The sequence below is a fragment of the Falco cherrug genome, chromosome 14 (genome assembly GCF_023634085.1).
Source record: "Falco cherrug isolate bFalChe1 chromosome 14, bFalChe1.pri, whole genome shotgun sequence".
Lineage (NCBI taxonomy): Eukaryota > Metazoa > Chordata > Aves > Falconiformes > Falconidae > Falco > Falco cherrug.
The window spans coordinates 12,276,410-12,295,624 of record NC_073710.1 but is presented as its reverse complement, the minus strand read 5'-3'; the positions used below and the strand labels follow the sequence as shown (position 1 = coordinate 12,295,624).

General features: G+C 35.4%; 1 protein-coding gene across 2 annotated transcripts in view; it reads left to right on the top strand.

Moving 5' to 3' along the window:
• Positions 1-19,215, top strand: part of LOC106631514 (transcription initiation factor TFIID subunit 4-like) — a 146,395-nt gene that overhangs the window by 71,184 nt on the left and 55,996 nt on the right. For both annotated transcript variants that reach the window (XM_055726930.1, XM_055726929.1), the window contains exon 13: positions 5,220-5,276. In XM_055726930.1, the coding sequence (XP_055582905.1) occupies positions 5,220-5,276 (57 nt within the window). The remainder of the gene's footprint in view (positions 1-5,219; positions 5,277-19,215) is intronic.

Sequence of the window (19,215 nt, the reverse complement as noted above, 5' to 3'; positions counted from 1 at the left end):
TTTTGTTTGCAAAGTTAATTAGTATTTATAGATGACAGAGACTTTTATAGTGCTATAGGCTGAAGGGCTTTTTTATTGGAGAGTGATCATTGAAATTTGGCAGTGCAGATTTCCTTGCAGACGTGTCTTGTGATTACTTGAAGGGGCTACCTCTTTGAGCCAGACATGAGTTCAGTCGTCATGCCAAATTAATCCTTTCCCTCTCTTCTGAAAGTACAGTGGATGTAATGCAGCTTTTTGTGAGATGAAGCACTCTCTGAACGGAAACTTATAACTCACTTCAGATGAGAGGAGAGCAAAGAGGGAATTATTGTGTTGAGATAGTTTTCTGAATTTTCAGAAATTTGTTACTTCAATTTTAATGATTTTAAAATAAAATCTTTTTTTAGACCTGTACTCTTGCATTCCACCTCACTGTGGTCGTAGCTCTGAATAGGGTTTTACCCTCAGCTATGCTGCTTTTAACTTTCACTTTTTATTAACAAAGCTAATGTGAAAGCAAAGTGTTTCATGTTGCCAATTTAATTTCTTTAATTAAAAGTGAAAGTTATAAGCTGGTACAGCCGTGGGTGAAGTTCTAATGTCATCAATGGGGAAAAATAGGTTTAAAATTGAAACTGTTGGCACAGCGGTGGCTCTCAATAGTACAGCACCTGCAGTTGTGACTCCTAACTTTATTTAATGAAAAAAGATGAATTTGAAGCATTAAAGACTCCCAGTGTATGTATTGGGAAAGGGGAGTAGAGCTCACAGAAGCTGTGTAAATGCCTTAACTGGGATCAGAAGTTGCTAAACGCAGGAGATGTATTTAGGAGGAGAGACCCTGTGAGACATTTTCTAACACAGATTTAACAAGCTGAGACTTCAAAATTATTATAAATCTAACAGAAACCTTTTTTTGTTAGTGGGACGAAAATGTAACAACAGTGCATCTCAGACATTACAAATTACAACAAAATACTGAATAATTATCATAATTATCATAATTAAATATGTCAGGAGGACTGTTAGTCTGCCCTTCTGCATAGTCACAGAATATTCTCCAATTTCAAAAATTTGTTGCATATAGTTAGGTATTACCTGAGTTACAGATATCCTTATTATTTTAAAAATACTGTTGCTTTCTAATGTAAGACAGTTCTATGAAATACAAAATCTCCTTCTTAAAACTGCGCTGTTACGTGTGTAATTAGATGCCCATTTTTGTGGTATTCTTCCTTAACACAAGCAAGGGGAAAAGCTAAGGTTTGGAACATTAGGGAGTTTGGTAACATGTTAATGAAACCCCGTATTTCTAATGTGTTTTGAATACACACATTTAACATATGCTACTTTTCATACTTTGATATTCTAATGTTTCCATAGACGTAATGTGATTTATGCAGTTTTCAGATAAATAAGGTAGCAAGTTCTCTGACAGAAAGCGCTTTCATTCTTAACAATTAAAATATCAGGCTGTCTGGTCTAATAAAATATCTTGTGTTTGGGAGAAATGTTAATAAACCTGGTTTGGTAAGGTCTCAGTAGGAGACAGCATTGAATGTATTTAAAAGTATGTTATCTGGTTAGGATCAGTCCTAGGTTTCTCTAAAATTACTATGGGAAGCTGGCTTGCTTCAAAAGGTGTTTATTCATCAACGTGAAAATATATTACGTAAACCCAGTTTTCTTTATTTACAGAAGAATAGAGAGGGGAAGGGAAAGGAGTTGTGATAAACTCCTTGCAAGTATTTGAGTTAGCATTCTGTGATCGGTAGGTGTTTCCAAAGCTTTAGAGGAAGGAGGCATTGGTGCATTCAAAGGTTTTGGAAAAAAGTGTTCCACAGAACAGCTCTGAGATGCAGCATGTTAAGATTTGGATGTTAGAGGGAAAGGAGAAAGGAAGACAAAACCAAAAATGTGAGATGTCTTCATAGAAAAAAATTTAAACTGGAATTTAAATAAAACCCTAGGAATGATTAGTTAATAGCTTGATGAAAGTAAGTGTAAAATATTGGTACAATTGTGGAGTAAAAATGGTGACATATAGACAAGCACTAAAAGGGCTGAGCTGCAGCAGAATTGTTTAGACTCTTCAGAAGCAAGAGAAGGTGTTCATATGTGGAATGGAGTGTAAAGAGAAGCCAGTGACATTTTTAAAGCTTATCTAGGCACCTCTGTTAAGCTTGACATTTTCATTTGCTTATGTTTGCTTTAATCTGTGTTGTATCAGCATTGAAGAAGGTGGCTTTTATAATTTACATTAGATAATAAAGTGAAGGATTAATAAAGTTTTCTTTTCCTTTAATATGTTTTAGCCTCCATGTGCTGATGATTTTGTTTCTGAAACTTACTGATTTGCAAACTGATATGGTAGTCAGCAGGAAGGTATTTTAGTTGTAATAATCTATTGTAGGTTTTTTAAAATCTGAACACAAGAAGAAACAGAAAAAGACAGTTAAATTCTTTGACTTTTTTAGTGTTACTTTACACCAGTAATGACATATCCAGTGTAATGTTGGAATTGCACTTGCTTGAAACAAGAGCTAGCCTGCGCTCTTTGAATAGGCTGTTGGGAGTGGGTTCAAGGAATAACCAGAAACTGATTGCTTCATTCTAAATGTAAAGCTAGTTCTACCTTCACCTTCAGTCTGGGGTTATGTAGCTGACATTAGCTGGTTATTTTAAATCTTCATTACTGAAAAAAAATCTTGTATTTAGTCTCAGTCAGGAGTTGAGCACCTGTTTTCACCTCTGCAGTAATGTTTATTATTTATTGTGAATGAGCTGGAGGGTTACACAGAGTAGATCATCTGCTTTTGGGATCTGCTTTTTCAGATTATTCTAAACTCTAGTTCTGCTTTTATTTGGTCAGTCTCAGGAGAAAAAACTGTCAACTTCTAAGAGTGTTTTTGTTTTGATCTGTAGCACTTTCAGTTTTTTCTTCACTTATGGACTCCAGGAAATTACAATGTTATTTTGCTTCTGTTGCTTTAATTTTTCGTACAATGTCCCAAAACACAATGTAGATCTGGTGTGTTTTCCAGGATTCTATCACTTTCTTCTAGAAACTTGGTAACAATATTAGAAGTCTCGGCTTGATTCTCCCAGGACACTCTGCTTTCTCCTTAAGCTGAAGTGCTTTTAACTTGTACTTTGCATTTGGCAAATGATTCAGCTTCATACGGTAGTATAACAACACTTTGTATTTCTGTACTGCTTTCACTGTGAGACTCAAAAGGCAATAGAAGTTTGTTGTACATTCATAAATTTATCATCAAAACCCATGAAAGGGCTAAGTATGATTTTCCATATATCATACTGGAGAAACTGAGGCACACGATGATTGAACTGCCATCACAAAATGACAGAGCAAGGACCTAATTCAGTTCAGTTCGTACTTATCTAAGTCCATCTCCTAGGGAAACAACTCATTGAATGTTTTGGGGGGTTTTTTGTTTTGTTTATTTGGTTTTTAACCTAATAGGTATAAATACAATAAAATTTTTAGTAATTGTTTTACTGAATAGAGTCCCAGGTCTCCAGCAGATCCACGTATTTTGTGAAATGCCTTATTTTTCTTTAAACGTTAACTAGATCAGATTGTCTACATTTTTCTTTTTGTCTGGCCACAGCAGTTAGAAGGAATCTCAGTCTTTGTTAAGATGGAGTTTCTTTCATGGTTGGCACAACTACAACATGAAATTTGGTCATTAGCTATCTACAGATTTTAATTCCTCATTACTTTAGTCCAGACACTGTCATGTCAAACTGCATTTTAGGCTAACAGGCACAAAATCACTAGTAGGTAGTGTTGGAGGATGAAGCTCCATGTGAATGTGAAAGAATCAAGCACATCTTTTAAAAATCTCATTATTTTTTAATTTGGGCATCTGAAAAATAATCCCAGTTTAAAACAAACAAACAAAACAACCAGGAAAAAGGATAGAGAATTCAGTGTCATTGGTGCCCCATCTGCCAAATCGTAGTCAAGGCTCTTTCCAGGTATATCAACAATATATTACATGTCCCCTTACCCTTAAAACCTATCTCCCTTTGGTTTTCTTCATGGATTTTTAACTTCTGAACAGAATTTGTTATGAAAAATTCAAACAATGGGAAAAAACCTGAGCATATATAAGTTTACAAACTAATACTCTTTCAAGTTTCAGGTGTGTCTTCAGTATAGAAAGAGGCAAAGAAAGATAGCAGAGGGGGGCATAGATACTCTTATTCCTTTAGGAGTTGCGTAAATTATACCACTTTAAATCTCAAAGAAATACCAAAATAAAATAATTCCATCTTTCAGGTATCAGAAACAACAGTTTTCCACGGATGTCACAAGTTTTATTGCAGCTTCTTACAACTTTTTATGCAACCTTTTCTTAATACTGACCAATCGTGCAAATAAAGAATTATAATGCACATATTATCTGCCTCTCAAGTTATGAATTCCATCAATATGAGTATGCTTAGTGAGCATAAATAAGAATTTAATAGTTTTAACATATGGTTGTAAAACAGTCTGTATCTGAAGAAATGTACTGTTACGGCTTGTTATTGCAATTAAACAGTTATTCTTAATGGGGTTTTAGAGCTATTGTTCCTGGTTTTGAAGGAAAATATGAAAGTTCCCATCTGGCAATATTTCTCTAGTTTTAAAAATTACAACATTAATATTATTAGTAGTGCATGAATGAGTTTAACTTATGTATATTTCTATGCTGCGCTCAAAGTAATCTTATATGGATAGTAACGTCTTTATCATGAAGATTTACTGTTTGGGAGGATGACTTCACAACTGTTTTCTCCACATTCTCTGCAAACAGCTAAGTAAAAGCTTAGCTGCAAACAGTAAATTATTTTAAAGAAATGACTGTAAGGAGGTTAAATTAAAAAGTTCAGATAATGGAAAGAGTGTCACTTCTGCTCTCGGATGCCTGAATTTCTTTGTATTAAATGATTGAAATCTAAACCTGTATGGAAACTTTGGCATTGACAATAACATGGTAATTTTTAAAAATTTAAATCTAGGGTAGATCTTATTTACAACTGAATATTTAACAGTCTTTTGGGTGAGGCCTGTGGGTTTGAAATGGCACTTCTATGAATGTAAGCATCCTATCTTTAACACCCTGTGTCCTGTTCCCCTGTCTTTGCTATTTTTTAACTTACTGCAACAGATGAGGGGTTCTTAAACCATCTGTTAACCTTTTTTCCCCATTTTTTTAAACATGTAGAGTCGCTCAAGGCAAGAAGACCCAGAGCAAGCTAGGCTGAAACAAAAAGCAAAGGAGGTAAGCAGAGCTAGAGATCATTACACTTGACATTTCAAGGCTTGAACATATTAATTTTTTATGCCTTGCTACTTGTATATCGTTAATAAAAATCTGACTAAAAACTTTTTAGGATGTATTTGTTGCTTTGCCTTTGATCTTAATGTTTGCAAACTAATACATTAATACATGTGAAGCCTAAGGAGATTTTATAAGAGAATATTTCCATACATTACATTTTCATTTCCATTTTAGGTAGCTGTAGCTTTTGTTGGGTTGTTGATGACAGCAGCAGTAGATTTTGGTGGAAAATATATGCCTTTGTCTTTTTGTGAAATGTCACTTTCTTAGGAATGTGCTATTTAACAATTTTGTTCTGGTAACAGTCTTTCAAGTAATGTAATTGGCAGTCATTTTCTCTACAGTGTGGTTCAGTGGACTATTTACTCATCAGTCTAAATTACAATAATCTAAAAATTATTGAATAATTTCAGATGAAGTTTTGATATGTTTTTCTAAGAGTAACAATTTGTGAACTGCTGAGTACCTTAATTTGCTGTAAATGAGAGGGGCTGTCCTTTGCTTAAGGCATCTCATGGCTTAGGATCAAGTTGTAACTTAAATCAGTTAGACTAAAATACCTATCAGTTGAAAGTCATTCCTATTTTAAAAAATTAGCAACATCATGTGCAGCAAACTGGTGCTGCTTTTTTTAGCCAGCTTCTTTGGATATGTGTATCAGAAGGTAATAATTATACATTAGAAGGTAATATATACAGAAAAAAATGCATATAACAACTTATTTTGTATTGACCTGTTCTTCCTGTTTTGTTTTCCCTGTTGCAGTATTCTGTAGTTCCGTTAGCTGTACATTTTTTATATATATATCTTGTAAAAAAAATCCAAGTACATCAGTTTTGTCTCTTTTTTTCATTATGCGATTATGTAGTAAGATTTGCTGAAATGAGTTCTTGTAAGCATTAGACCATGCCTTAGTGTTTCCAGATTTGGGTTTGTCGAGCAAGTATTCAAATGAAATAATCAAGCTATTTGGCAGGAAAAGACACAGGATTTTAATACTGCTTGAGTTGAGTATGTAGCCAGTGTATGCAAAGGAAGAATCAGATTTGTGAAAATAATTGATGGCAGGCAAAACTTGCTGTTGAGCTGAGAACTAAAACTGCCATGCTGGAAGTGAAAGCGAGCTAGAAATAAATGCATTTCTTGCTGCCACAATATTTGCATTCACTGTAATTCTTTTTCAGCCATTGGAAACTTAAGGAAGCAAAAGTAAACAACAGGGCTAGTAAGAACACATTTTCTAGTAGTCAGGAGTGGACTAGTGGTTCTCTTTATAGCTGTGATAGAAGAGTTGCACTCTAGCCGGTGGTGTTGCTCTTGGTGTAGCTGCAGGAGTTCTCCCTTGTATGAAAATTTGGACTGTCCCATCAGCTGTATTTCTTACCCACTAGAGGGAGTGACACTGTTCCGACATGTGAATAAAAGAAAGTGTATGGAATGTGTTCTGAGTAATGGTAATAGTGGCATTAGGAAAGAGCTAGCAAATATTTTGGTGCTAACCTAATTAAAAATGCTTAGATCAAACTGGTATGTGATTTTAAAGTAGTGGTGTTCCTGGGTATGATAACATGTTTGAGTAAATGCAGAATGAATACTAGGTTTTCTGTTTGAGTGCTACACCCTATTCTTTTGTACAGTAGACCTGCCTTTTTTCCCACCCTTCTAATGAAAGTGTATATAATATGCTGGCACCGTGCCTCTCTCTGAAGTTGAATTTCATTCTACATTTTTGAAACCATAAGCAATATAAGCATGTCTCTGTTTTTAGTAATTAGGGTTCTAAAAGCTCTTTCTTCGACTAGTGGAGAGACTTGCACCTAAAATATTCAAATATATTTAATAAAAACGCACTCTTTTGCATTAACTTTTGCAAAGGGGAATGGAGAAGTGGGACTAGCAAGATTCTGGTATAATACAGTTCATATTTTTTCTGCATTGGTTACTGAATATATGCTGATGTCTCAAATTGTATTGGACTGCCAAAAAAACCCCAAACCAATTTTATAGTATAAAATGTCAATTAGATAGTGTCTTTGGCATGGCTCTGTTATTTGAAATTAAAAGTTTTGAATCAACTTCTGCAAAAATGTAAAAATTCCAAAATTTCACTGCCAGCTGGGCTACTCTTAAATGTGCATATGACCCATCAGTGAGAGACAAATTGGGTTTATTCCAGGGTTTGTTTAAGCTGGTGAATATAATACTGTCAGCTTTGATAATTTGAAGCTGTGTTTCCATGTCTTGAGTATTGCCTGAAGACCTTTGTTGCTCAGATATTCTTCTGGCCAGTAGTACAGTGGCTACTAGGTAATGTTTTAAAAAGCACAAAGAGAGCATCCAAGAAACCTGCAGCATTCTTAGCTTACGTTACCTGTTTAATGATTCGACTGTCAGATAGTCTGGGGTTTTGTATCAGCAAAGCAGCTGATAATTTCATCATTATGTTCTGGGAATGGATAATGTTTCAGACTTTGCAGTGGGCCTGCATTTGAACAGTGACACTGCTGCATTCCTTGTGCTAACCGAGCAGTCTGGAACTGCCCTCTTCAAAATTGAGTGCCATCAATGCGATACCCTGGTTCCCTGCCAGATAGAAAAGGATGAATATCTAAACCAAATGGAACTCTTATGTGAAGTCTGATAAAGAGAATATAGCCATAGAGAATAAGCCAAAGATACACAAGACAAAAATCAGAGGGAGAAAGTGAAATACCAAAAGAAGTAATTTAAAGTCTTTAAGAAAGTATTCTAAATCTTCAAGAAAAGTCTTCTTGCAACATTGGAAGAACTCCAGAAAGCACTGTCTTGGAATGCAGAATAGATGTACCATCACAAGAATAATGTGATGAAGAGGGGAGAAAGAAAACTAGCAAAGGATGTTTGTTCCAAAACATTCTTCTTTATGGATATTTTAGAGCCTTTCATTCCATAATGTTCTCTTTTTCTTCCTAATTTAAAAGAAAAACAGATCAGTCCAATTTCTTCACAGAACTTCTACCATTAAGAAGACCCCTTCTTGCTTGTTGGTGTCATCAAGAAAATGTACAGGGGGGGTCACTATGTCCTTTAAACACATTTTTAAATTAATTTGATAAGGTGAAGATTATTTTATGTTTTGTTCTGTAACTCTATCTTACTCCATTTATTAACTAGCCTTCAAACCACTCTGCATATTGTTTAAGCCAAACTGGCATAAATCAAGTTTAAATTCTTACCAAAACAAACAGAAGATCCATCTACATATGGTCTTATTGCAGAGACTAGACATAACAGTCAGATTTCATTCACACAGACTAGCATTGTTTTAGTTATGTCAGTGCAAACCCACTCTTATTTCAGTTTGACTGACTTATTTTGCTTTAGCATTAACCTGTTTCAAATGGACTTGAGTGAAAGCAGTAGGAGAATGTGCCTGTGGGGGTTTGTATTGCTTAAAACTCTCCGTTTACTTTCACACTTTTAAATTGGTGCAGCTTTTTGTCAGTGAACATTATATGATTGTTTTAATGGTAAACTTGTTTAATAAACTAGTGAAAAACATTTTCCATTGAAACTATTCCAGGGGAAAATGCTGCTCTTCAGCTGTTATTTGTTACATTGTTTTGTAACAAATTCTGAAATGTTTGACTCTCAGTACAACTTAATATAAGAAACAGCATAATTTGTGAGCAGTGTCTACTTCATATTGCATGATTAAAGCTTCTAACATCAAGTTTTAGAAAATAACACTGATTTATGTAGTCTGTTGGAAGCATGGAAAGCCACAAATGTAAGTTAAAGAAATTGTGAGTTCTCTAATTTCCATTAAAAGGGTTCATTAAATAGGACATCCAACAGGCAATATAACTGATAGCAGGAATAGATCGAGATGAGGAATAGAGTCAACACCTAGTAATTAATCATAGAAATTAGTTAAAAGAAAGGCAGGGTAGGTAAGATCCTAAACGGCCTTTCTGTCACTGATATTTTCCTACATATTCAAGTGTCTGTTGGCTAAAAAGCTTTTAATTTAAAAGTCAAGTAGCTGAGTTTGATCCTGAAAGATTAACTTGGTTAAAATCTTTGTGTCATCACCAACCAAGAATATTGCATAATAATAAAAACTTAAACCAGACACCATAAATGTCTGGGCATGTATCCAGGACCTAGATCAGTTTAGATAACACTCAATTGAGTCTGTTCTCAGATGTACTCATTAACCATGCAAGTGAAATCCCAGACCTGTTGATATTCATAATAGCATATTATTTCAAGGGAAGACAGAAGACAGCCTTACGTACCTTTGTCAGCACAGATAGCCCATCTTTCTAGGACTGGAAAAAGTCTTTAATAGTGGTGTGTATTGAAGCAGGTTGCTGCTGTGACAGTTACACTGGCTAGGAGCTTTGGGAGTACCCAGTTCTTGCATAAGCAGACCATGGAGAGGGTCTTTCTCATACTCCCAGAAGGAGCTGTATCCACTGCAGTGCTGTGGTGACCGCTCTGCTCGGGTACTGTTATTCCCCATGTCTGCAGTGTCTTCTGTAACAAAATCCTTACTTGGCTAAGTTTTAGATTTTGAACTGTATCCTTTTCTGAGTTACAGGCACAAAAATATCTGGACTGTTAGCAGGTAGAGTTCTATAAGAAGCCATATGATCCTTCTCATACTTAAAAGTATGTACATCATATGATGTATATTTTACGTAGCTCTAACGCTGCTTCAGAAATTTTAAAACCCACATAAAAAGATAACTTGTCTTAGCAGGGTTACTGAAACTCCAGCATCATACATTTAACAATTAGATTATGAAAACAATTTTACTCTGAATAATTTATTGTCACCACATTAATATTTGTTTATCAATCAGTAAGAATGGTTTCTTTTGAAATATTTAAATAATAGTTTACAGCAGTTATCCCTGTTTTCATAAGGTGTCACTGAAAATGAAAAGGATTTTGTTTTGTTTGGTAAGTTAATTTATTCACCTTTTTAGCAAAACTAAAGTCCTTAAGGATGTACTAGTAATGCGGTATCTCTTGTGACAAATCTGAAGAAGTTTTCTATTTTATCATGCCTGACATAAAAATACTGATTCAAAAGCAACAATCTTCTCTTAAAAAGGTTTCTAATAAAACATTCCATTGAGAAATGGAGCACTTGGACAGAAATAAGTTTAAATGAAATTTCCACTTACACTGACCCTCAGATGGGTTAGAGCTAAAAAGAAGGAAAAGCTAGGAATATGATACCCGAAGTAATGATAGTGCAACATTTAGGCAGTAATGATTCCTCAAAACTGAGTTGTTTCATAAATAATTTTCTGCATCAGGTTACCAATGCTATAGCTGTGATGCAGAAGGAGTGCAAGCATTTTTGTCAATATGCGTAGAAGGTTAGATAAGAGTCACTTTGTTTACACTCTCCCTTTACCACAGGTCTATTGTTTGTACCCAGAAAAATGCTTTGACTATTCCGGTGCTGTCTAAGCCCATGCAACACTGCCATGGATTTGGCTGTGGAGTACAAGATACTCCTGAAATGAAAAATTTGTTGCAGTGACTTCAAATGTTAGTATTAAACATGCATCTCAGGGAAAAGTAGTCCTCTCTGTTATCAGTTGAAATACTTTAATGAAAATGCTGCTGTGTTATCAGGCTTATTGCTTTTGTTAACTGTATTTTTTTCCTTTTTGAGTAGATATTACTGTAGATGTGCAGATATATTATGATAAAAGTCACAAATTCTGATAAACCGGAGTTGATTATGAACCTGGGAAGGACAGGAGAGGAATGGTATTATACTGGCGTATGAAATAACTGCTGCTGAAGAAACAAGATGATCTGTAACCAGTAATACATTTCTTGCATATGAATCTTGGTGTGTAGATCTTCAAAATTTCATATTAGTTTAAAGACAGTGAGTTTTGCCAGAAAAAAAAAATCCTGGGTTTGCAAGGATAAGGTATTACCCTGCCATGGATTCTACAAGTCAGGAAGAACTTTCAGGCAGTAGTAGTCTTAGTATTCAGCAGAACTTTTTGTTTGCATATCTCTTTGCAACATTGAAGACCATGACTTCCAGCCTGATTTCCTGCACTTAGAGCAGAAGTGATGGCAGATGTTTGGCTGAAGAGGAAGTATGGTGTTACCCTTGCTGTACAGACAGTCAGAAAAACTGGGTAATTGACAGAAAAATGCCAGGGGATCAAAGGAATGGCCATAATATTTTCCCACTGAGTCAAATTGTTTTATTCCTGCTTAGGTAAAATGTGTATTAATTGGAGTTGAGTCAAGGGCTAGATTTTTTTTTTTTTTTTTGGTCCTTTTTCTAACCCGAACTTGACCCAAGATTACCTCATTAGTCTAGCAGAAATCTAAATTAAATCCAATCCTGTCCAACATAATAATTTCCTTCTACAGAATTGTTAGTGGAGTGCCATAGTGATGCATGATTTTAGTGTACATAAACTACCTAGCTCTTGTTTAGTTAACATGAATGCTTATTTTTTGTGACTGATTATAATTGTTGTTTTTAGCGTTGTAGAGTCAAATGTTTTACTGATATATGTGCTAAATACATGGCCTCTTCTAAGTAATAACAAACTATTTTTGTACTTGATACGTCTTTAAATGATATAGGACACTCTTATGTTTGTTCATACTTGCTATCTAGAAAAAAAATCCTTGGAGCTTTGGTTACTCCCCCACTAGAGTTACAGGCAAATTTGAATGCACTGAGTGAGAAGGATCATTAGTATCGTATTGATGTGTTGTGCCACCTCATGATGACCCGTGTCAGATTTGTGCATCTTTGTATGTGGGATGTTCATAAGCACAGATAAATAAGGTTGCATAACTTGGAGAATGCAGAACAAAATGGGACAGGTGAATATGCAAGAGAAAGGAACAAGAAGGCAAGCTGTCTAGTCAGGCATTGTTCATTGTTTAGCTGATGTCTTAGTGACTCTAGAAGAGGTATTTGAAAGACAGTAGCCTTCAAATTAACACAGCAGCAGTGTAATTTCCTTAGAATTTGTATGACACGTATTTGTACTGATGCAATCTGCTATTTGGCACATGAGCACCTGTGTACACAAATACAGTAATTGTCTTACCTGGCTACCAAAAGGTTCCCATGTGACGATCTAAGAATCTGGGGACATTTAAACAAGTAAAGAGTTGTATACATTCGTAAAAGTTGGCTTTTCTTTTTGGGATTCTTACTTGTTTTCCCAAGAAAATTTTAAGTGTGTACTCTTAATTCTCAAATTAAACTCGTGTGGAAGACTGGAGACGCATTTTCAAATTAGAGTTTAGCTCTTCTGTGATACATATTTGGTTTGTGTTTGAATATTTTCAAAAGAGCAATACTTGTTACAAATTCTGCTCAACCTAATGGATTTCATGTTTTTTAAAAAGCTGAAAAGGAGACAAGGGAGGAGAAATCCATCCCTGTTGTTTATGTTGTCTTCCAGAGTGCATACACACCAGTGGAGTCCTGCCTAATAACAGATTGTTGTAACAAGTCGTCTCTCATTATAAAGCAACAGGACTACTTAAATATGAATTTCTAGAACTTGGATTTGGAATGGTATAAGCTTTTTGTAAAGAAATTCTGAAGCTGAAGGTGACTTTGCTTTTCTGTATCTCACCAAAATACTCCAGCAGGAACTTCCTCTTGTAAAATGAATTCTCTGAAGGTGGTGTCAGACTTTTCCACTGTAGGAAAGTGACGGTAGAATTTTCAGCCCTTCAGATCCCTTGCAGTTTTCCTTCCATGTCTGTACGAATAACCAGTGCTGCTGCTTTTGGATTTTGAGGCACTGCTAAACAAGTGGAGGGTGGCAGCTCCCTTTTTCTAATCACTTCTTGGGGCCCAGACAACAGAGCTCGGTGAATGTTTTCTTCCACCTTTGTGGTGTGAGATTTCTGGTAAGGATGGTTTGGCTTTGCCTCTCCTGAGTAGATGATTGCATACACAGGTTCCAGGAGAGGCACTGAGGAATGCAGGCAATGTTACTTCCTTTTCTGAAAGATTTTTTTAAAATTCTTCTTATGTATCTAAATATATACACGTAAAGGTATCAGATCGTTTTTTGCAAGGAAGACATCAAGACTGAGTTTCCAGTTCTCCTTCCGCCTCTATGGTATTTTGTCTAAATATGGGTCTTCCTTGGGTAGAAACAACCTTGTGCTTAATTTCTCACTCTGGCACAGCCAGAAGAAAAAAAAAAAGGGGGGGGGGGGCGGGATATTTTCATATGGAGCAAGCCGTGAATGTGGAAAAAAAATATCACGTAACTGTTTTATCTGAACACTGCAACAGATTTACTTCCCTGCTGATCTGGCAAAGTAATAGCACTTTAGAATATGATTGCCTATTTATTAAGTAGAGGGCAGCAAATGTCAGCTGTGTCTGCTTGTCAGAAACTGAGGAGGTTGCTTGGACAACAATCTAAATTATTATTTAGATGTTTTGGTCCCTTAGTCAAGCCTGCTTTACTATATAGAAGCTTGCAAGGAGAGGTCAAGGTGTACTTAGGCTTCAGCCTGCAGGGCAAGTTTTCCCCCATCCTCTGTATGCACGTTGGTTTCTTACTCCAAAATAAACCTGAATGAGGGCTTTAATTCTGCCGCTGAGCTAACATGTTTGTAAGCCCTGTTTGGCAGCCTCGGAGCGCCTGAGGCAGCACACAGCTGCCAGCTTTCATCTGCCCCCAGTTCCTCCGGGCGCTCCGTGTCACATGATATAACCTAAGGGGATCGAGACGCACCTACTAAATCTTCTGTTCCTCTGCCCACTCAGCCTGGGTGCTGCACATTGCACCGGCAGCAGGCAGCTGGCCATCAGCAATCAGCTGCATACCTCCTGCTGACAAATCTTCAGGCTCTTCTTTGTGCAAGACCCACATACAAAGATCAACCCCTGGTCCCCACATCTACTTCCCGGCTGTAGTCTGGAAGGGTATTTGCATGTTCTGTCATTTTACAGTGGCAAGACCTTGTTTGAAATGAATACACTTTGTAGAACATGCTGCATTTCATAAAATCTGTGAGCTGTTTCTAGCCTGTTAGTGGGAGATGAAAGAGTTCATGGGAGCAATGTTAAAGCTCAAGTTGGAACCATAGTAGTAAAATTTCAAAAAGAGTAATATTAAAGTTCCTTGCCAGCACATTTTTGAGAGTTGAAATATGTGCATGCAATACTTCTGTGAATCTCCAAGTAGTTTATAAGATACACAGGACATTTATTTTCACAGATCTCTTGAAGAATATTTTATTTAGCAGATCGTAAAATCAGATACAAAGAAATAATCTGATTCTGTAAATCTGCTTTGTAAAACTAAGCTGCAATTTTCCTACAAGGTTTGTCAGCATCTCCTGTCTGTGCTGGGATGTGACAATTTATGGTTATGTACTTACATATGTATGTATTTACTGTGGAGTAATGTGAACATCAGCTTTGTTGTCATTTTCAGGTAGTTTATTGTGGTAGAGTTTTAAGGAATATTTAATGCGGTTAGCAGTAGGGTAAAAAGTGTCAGTTTTGGCTGTAGTAAATACTAAATGTTTCTATCCATAGCTAGGTTATATGCACACTCTTCTCCTAAACTACAAGGCTAGTCAGTAACATGTAGAGGTCGTGAAAGGTGTGTTAGCATGTATTTCCTATTTTTAGTTTAGTCTTGTCATTAAAAAATATCTTTGTGTCAGCCTGTGAAAGTCTCACAGTATTGCATCACCTTAGTTGAATAATGAGATATTGCCTAACATACCCTGGAAAAATAGTTCCCCTTTAGTAATAGTAATTTTTAAATAAATAAAATGTATTATTGCCATTCACAATGTAAACAGGATGATTGGTTTTCCCTCAAGTATGTGTTTACTAAAGGTAGATATGATTATCTCTAAAATGTAAACACATGAAAGGTATTACTATATTTTTAACGTTGTAAGGCAGTTGAGCAATGATGTGTAAGACTTGTGTTTTCAGTTAGTGTTGAAGATTGTTCCTGAATTGGTGGTTAGCTTCTAGTTTTCCGTGGAAATGGTCAGTAAGATGTGAATGAGATTTTCCGGAATGCGAAAGTATGTTACATGTTTGTGCTGACGAGTGTACGCTGCAGTCTTACAGCTTCCTTAAAACTGGTATCTCTGTATCTGTAGGATTGAAGCGAAGCGTATTGAACAACAGTATGATGCAGTTATAGGTGATAGGTTTATTGACTCTGCACAGCCATGTGAAAATGTAAATAAGCAATCTGAAGTACAGAGTAGGCTTCCTTACACTTTTGTGTCCTTTCTCTTCGCAACTAGTAAATCTATTTATATTCAGAACAGACATTTATATTCTTAGAACAGAAATAATGCCATGTAGATTTCTGAAGATGTCTCTTAATCTTGTGCTTTGACTTTCACCCTGTATGGCCAAAAGCTATATTCACATGTTAAGGTGCATGAAAATCTATTAATTTCCCCAAAAGTAAGAATAATTTTTTTTAAAAAAAGAATCTGTCCCGGAATAAGTGCTTGTATCTGGCAAACTTGTCAGACAAGTCAAGCTTTAGGAAGGTGTCAAATACACAAAATGGGAAAACATAAAAACTGAACTGGGGTGCTAATTGTGTACAGGAAGACAGGAGAGAGGGAGAATGTTCACTTTGCTGGGAACATAGTAGAAGTGAGATTGGTGAGAATATAGCACATTTTTATGGTCTGGAGAAGTAAGATGGGCTCCCCAGTATAGGGTACCTGTAGAATACATAGGGATATCTGCTGTGTCTTACTATGACAGGTAATAATTAAGGTGGTTATTGAATATACATTATTACTTCACCGTATGTGCTGCTGTTTAAGTAAAACACTTTCAGCGTCCTATTTTGAGGAACAGCAAATTCAGTATTCAGCAAAATTGTTCTCTATTTTAATAATGGTCTGTCATTAGCAGCTGCCATTTTTTCCTTCTTAAGCAATATGTTCAGGAAATCTGTTGTTTGCTAGGGTGTGTCACAAAACATAAATACAGGATGATTTTTTTCCCTCTCTAAGAATATAAATTGTTCGCATCTTTTAGCTATTTTACCTTTTTAATAATCTAGGTGACCACAAGATAAAGTGATACAGACCTCCAGCTTGCATGGAGAACATCTAAAGAACATGCAGCTACACTAGCTAACCCTGTAAACTTCTCTAATTGAGTCTCAGGTTCAAAACTTGTATGTTGTTTTAGGATGCAGAAGTCAAACAATGCTCTTGAGAATACTAGAGGTGCCTTCTCAGAGAAGAAAGGTAACTTAAGGTCATGAGAGTCTGGCAGAGTTTTCTGAGACCAGTCATTAATCCCAGTTTTATCAAGGTTTGATGTCAAGAATTTACATAGAGGCAAAATACACTTCACTATTGAGCTAAACTTTTGTGTGTGTTGCATGCAGTTGTGGTGCTCAGTAGAAGGTGCTGGATTTCGGTAGTACATGATGGTGTTCTGCTCTGGTTTTTTTTATGTTTTAGATATAGAGCAATTATAATGCATATTTAAATATCTTATACATTATGTTATTTAAGACATTATGCATTTTTAGATTTGTCAACTGATGCTTCTGTGAACGTTGCAATATATGATAATTTCTGTGATCTGCTTAGCTATACAGAAGAAATAAATTCCTAAATGTACGTTTCATAAATATCCTCAGGTAATTTTAACCGAGGCATTAAAAATAATTCCTGAGTAAAAAATGCTCATCTGTCCATCTATCTATGTGGAGAGATTCTGGTAAGTACTGAAATTTGAAAATCAACCCCCCTAAATCTGATGGACAAGGAAATGTCTGCCTTAGCAGGCATGCCAACATTCGGGAATGCTGAGAAAATGTGGTAGATTATGTGGCAAATATGAGAATGGTCTGACTGTGTTGTCTGAGAGGTTTTTATTTTTGCCCTGTTTGCCTCTCTGTGTGCATTTTTGCTCCTGTCACTTCTTAAGTATATGCTTGTCATATTCAAAGTATTGCAAATTGAATTCTTCTCTGTCATACAGTTGTAGCTCTGGAGTAACTCTATTGACATCAGTAGCAGTATTCAAAACAAACAGAATTTGTCCCTCTGGTATTAGATATAATCTCATATTAAAACATCTCCTGTGGACAATTAGGATTTATTGTTATCAGCTGCATTTAACATTTTTACTTAAATGCAAAATATTTTTAATTATACATATAAAATAATCTGTGTTTATCTGAAAATCAACTACAAATTTTGTGATTTTGCATTAAATTTCTGGGTTTGTATATTCAGCACATATTTCAAGTCTCCTCGCTTTGATTTTGTTATTTAAGATGCAAAGAAGAATGTAAAGCTTTCTAATGCAGTGAATCTGTTTTCACTTTGCAGTAGTTTCACATTTAATTACAGCTGTCTTTGATAATAAATTGTGTGCCACAGTTTGTAATATATTTTATAAAGTGAAGTCCTTTGGTGAGTTGCTTACTGAAACAATAAGCATTTGTGACAGGTTGTTTGCTGAATACTTCCTCTGTGCATATGGCAGATCATAGTTCAGTTGTTAGCAGATTATCCATTGTGCCTTGATGTTAAAAGAGGATACTTTTCAGCCTGTGTTTAAAGCTGTGCTGCACTGTCCTAAGAATGGTTATGTTGAGTGGGATCTAAGAGAAGTTAGGGAAAGTTCACATGTACTAAAAGGAAAAAAAAAATGAACACAGCAAATAGCTTGTAGTGGTTTTAGCATTCTGCTCGTGATCTCTGATAGTATTGTGAATTTTTCTACTGATTTTAAAACTGCTTTGAAACAGTTAATCAGTTCTACAATAGAATATTCTTCAGATTTATAGCCAAAAAAGAGTATTTAAAGGCATGTAGAACCACTATTACTTATGGGCCAGTATTTTAATCCCCTATTTTTAAAACTGGACTGGTCAGGAAAATGAGGGGTTTTTTAGACATCAGTATTTTGAACATCAGTCTTAGAATGTAAGGATATTTTACCCAATTAGAAGAGGAAAGTCAGGAATACTTGTTTTCATGATTATGAGGAAGAGGAACCTGTAATGGGGGGGCATAAGCTGTGGTTTTCCTCACTTACTCTAACGTGCCAAGGAATAGAGAGCAAAGAATATAGTGGAATTTTTCTGTGAAGAATTGTATTCTGCTGTTGGTGACACACATTTTAGACTTGTAATATATTGAAGGATTGTTAAGATCTAAATCAAAGGTTCAATTTGCCATAAATTGAAAGTGAATGAAACCTCCATGTGTTGTTTTGGAGATGGGGAGAATGTGTTTGGGAAAAGCAGAAGGAAGAGTGAAAGATTAAAAATCTTTCACTTGAAAAGATGAATGTAAGGAGGTATATTTTTAGATCATCTCATTTCCTTTTTAATGCAAATCGGCTTCTTTGATTATTCACTTTTATTATTTATTTATTTATCCTTATACAAAACTTAGAAAATATTACATATTTGGAATATAGGCATTTTTATAATGCAATAATAATAGTGCAACTATTGCACTCATTTCATGTGTTGGTGAGAAAGCATTTCAAGAAAAAATATTTTGAATAGAATTAATTTAGGGATTTTTAAAGTGCTAAGCTTAATGTAACTGCAGTTCTTTAAATCAGAAAAACAAGAGAGAAAACAAATAATGCCCCTTAAGCAGATGCTCATTCACGTAGGATAACTACTCTTTGATTTTGGAGAGGTGGTGTGACTTGCAGTTGGAAACCTTGATTTATTGTGTCGTTATTTATATCTGCAACAAATGAGGAATAAGCATAAAACATGAAAAGGAAAATTAGGTATTACTCTAGTTCTCTTACTTTTTGTATTTTATTTACATGAAATATAATTATTTTTTTTTAATGGTGTGTTACTGTGCCTTT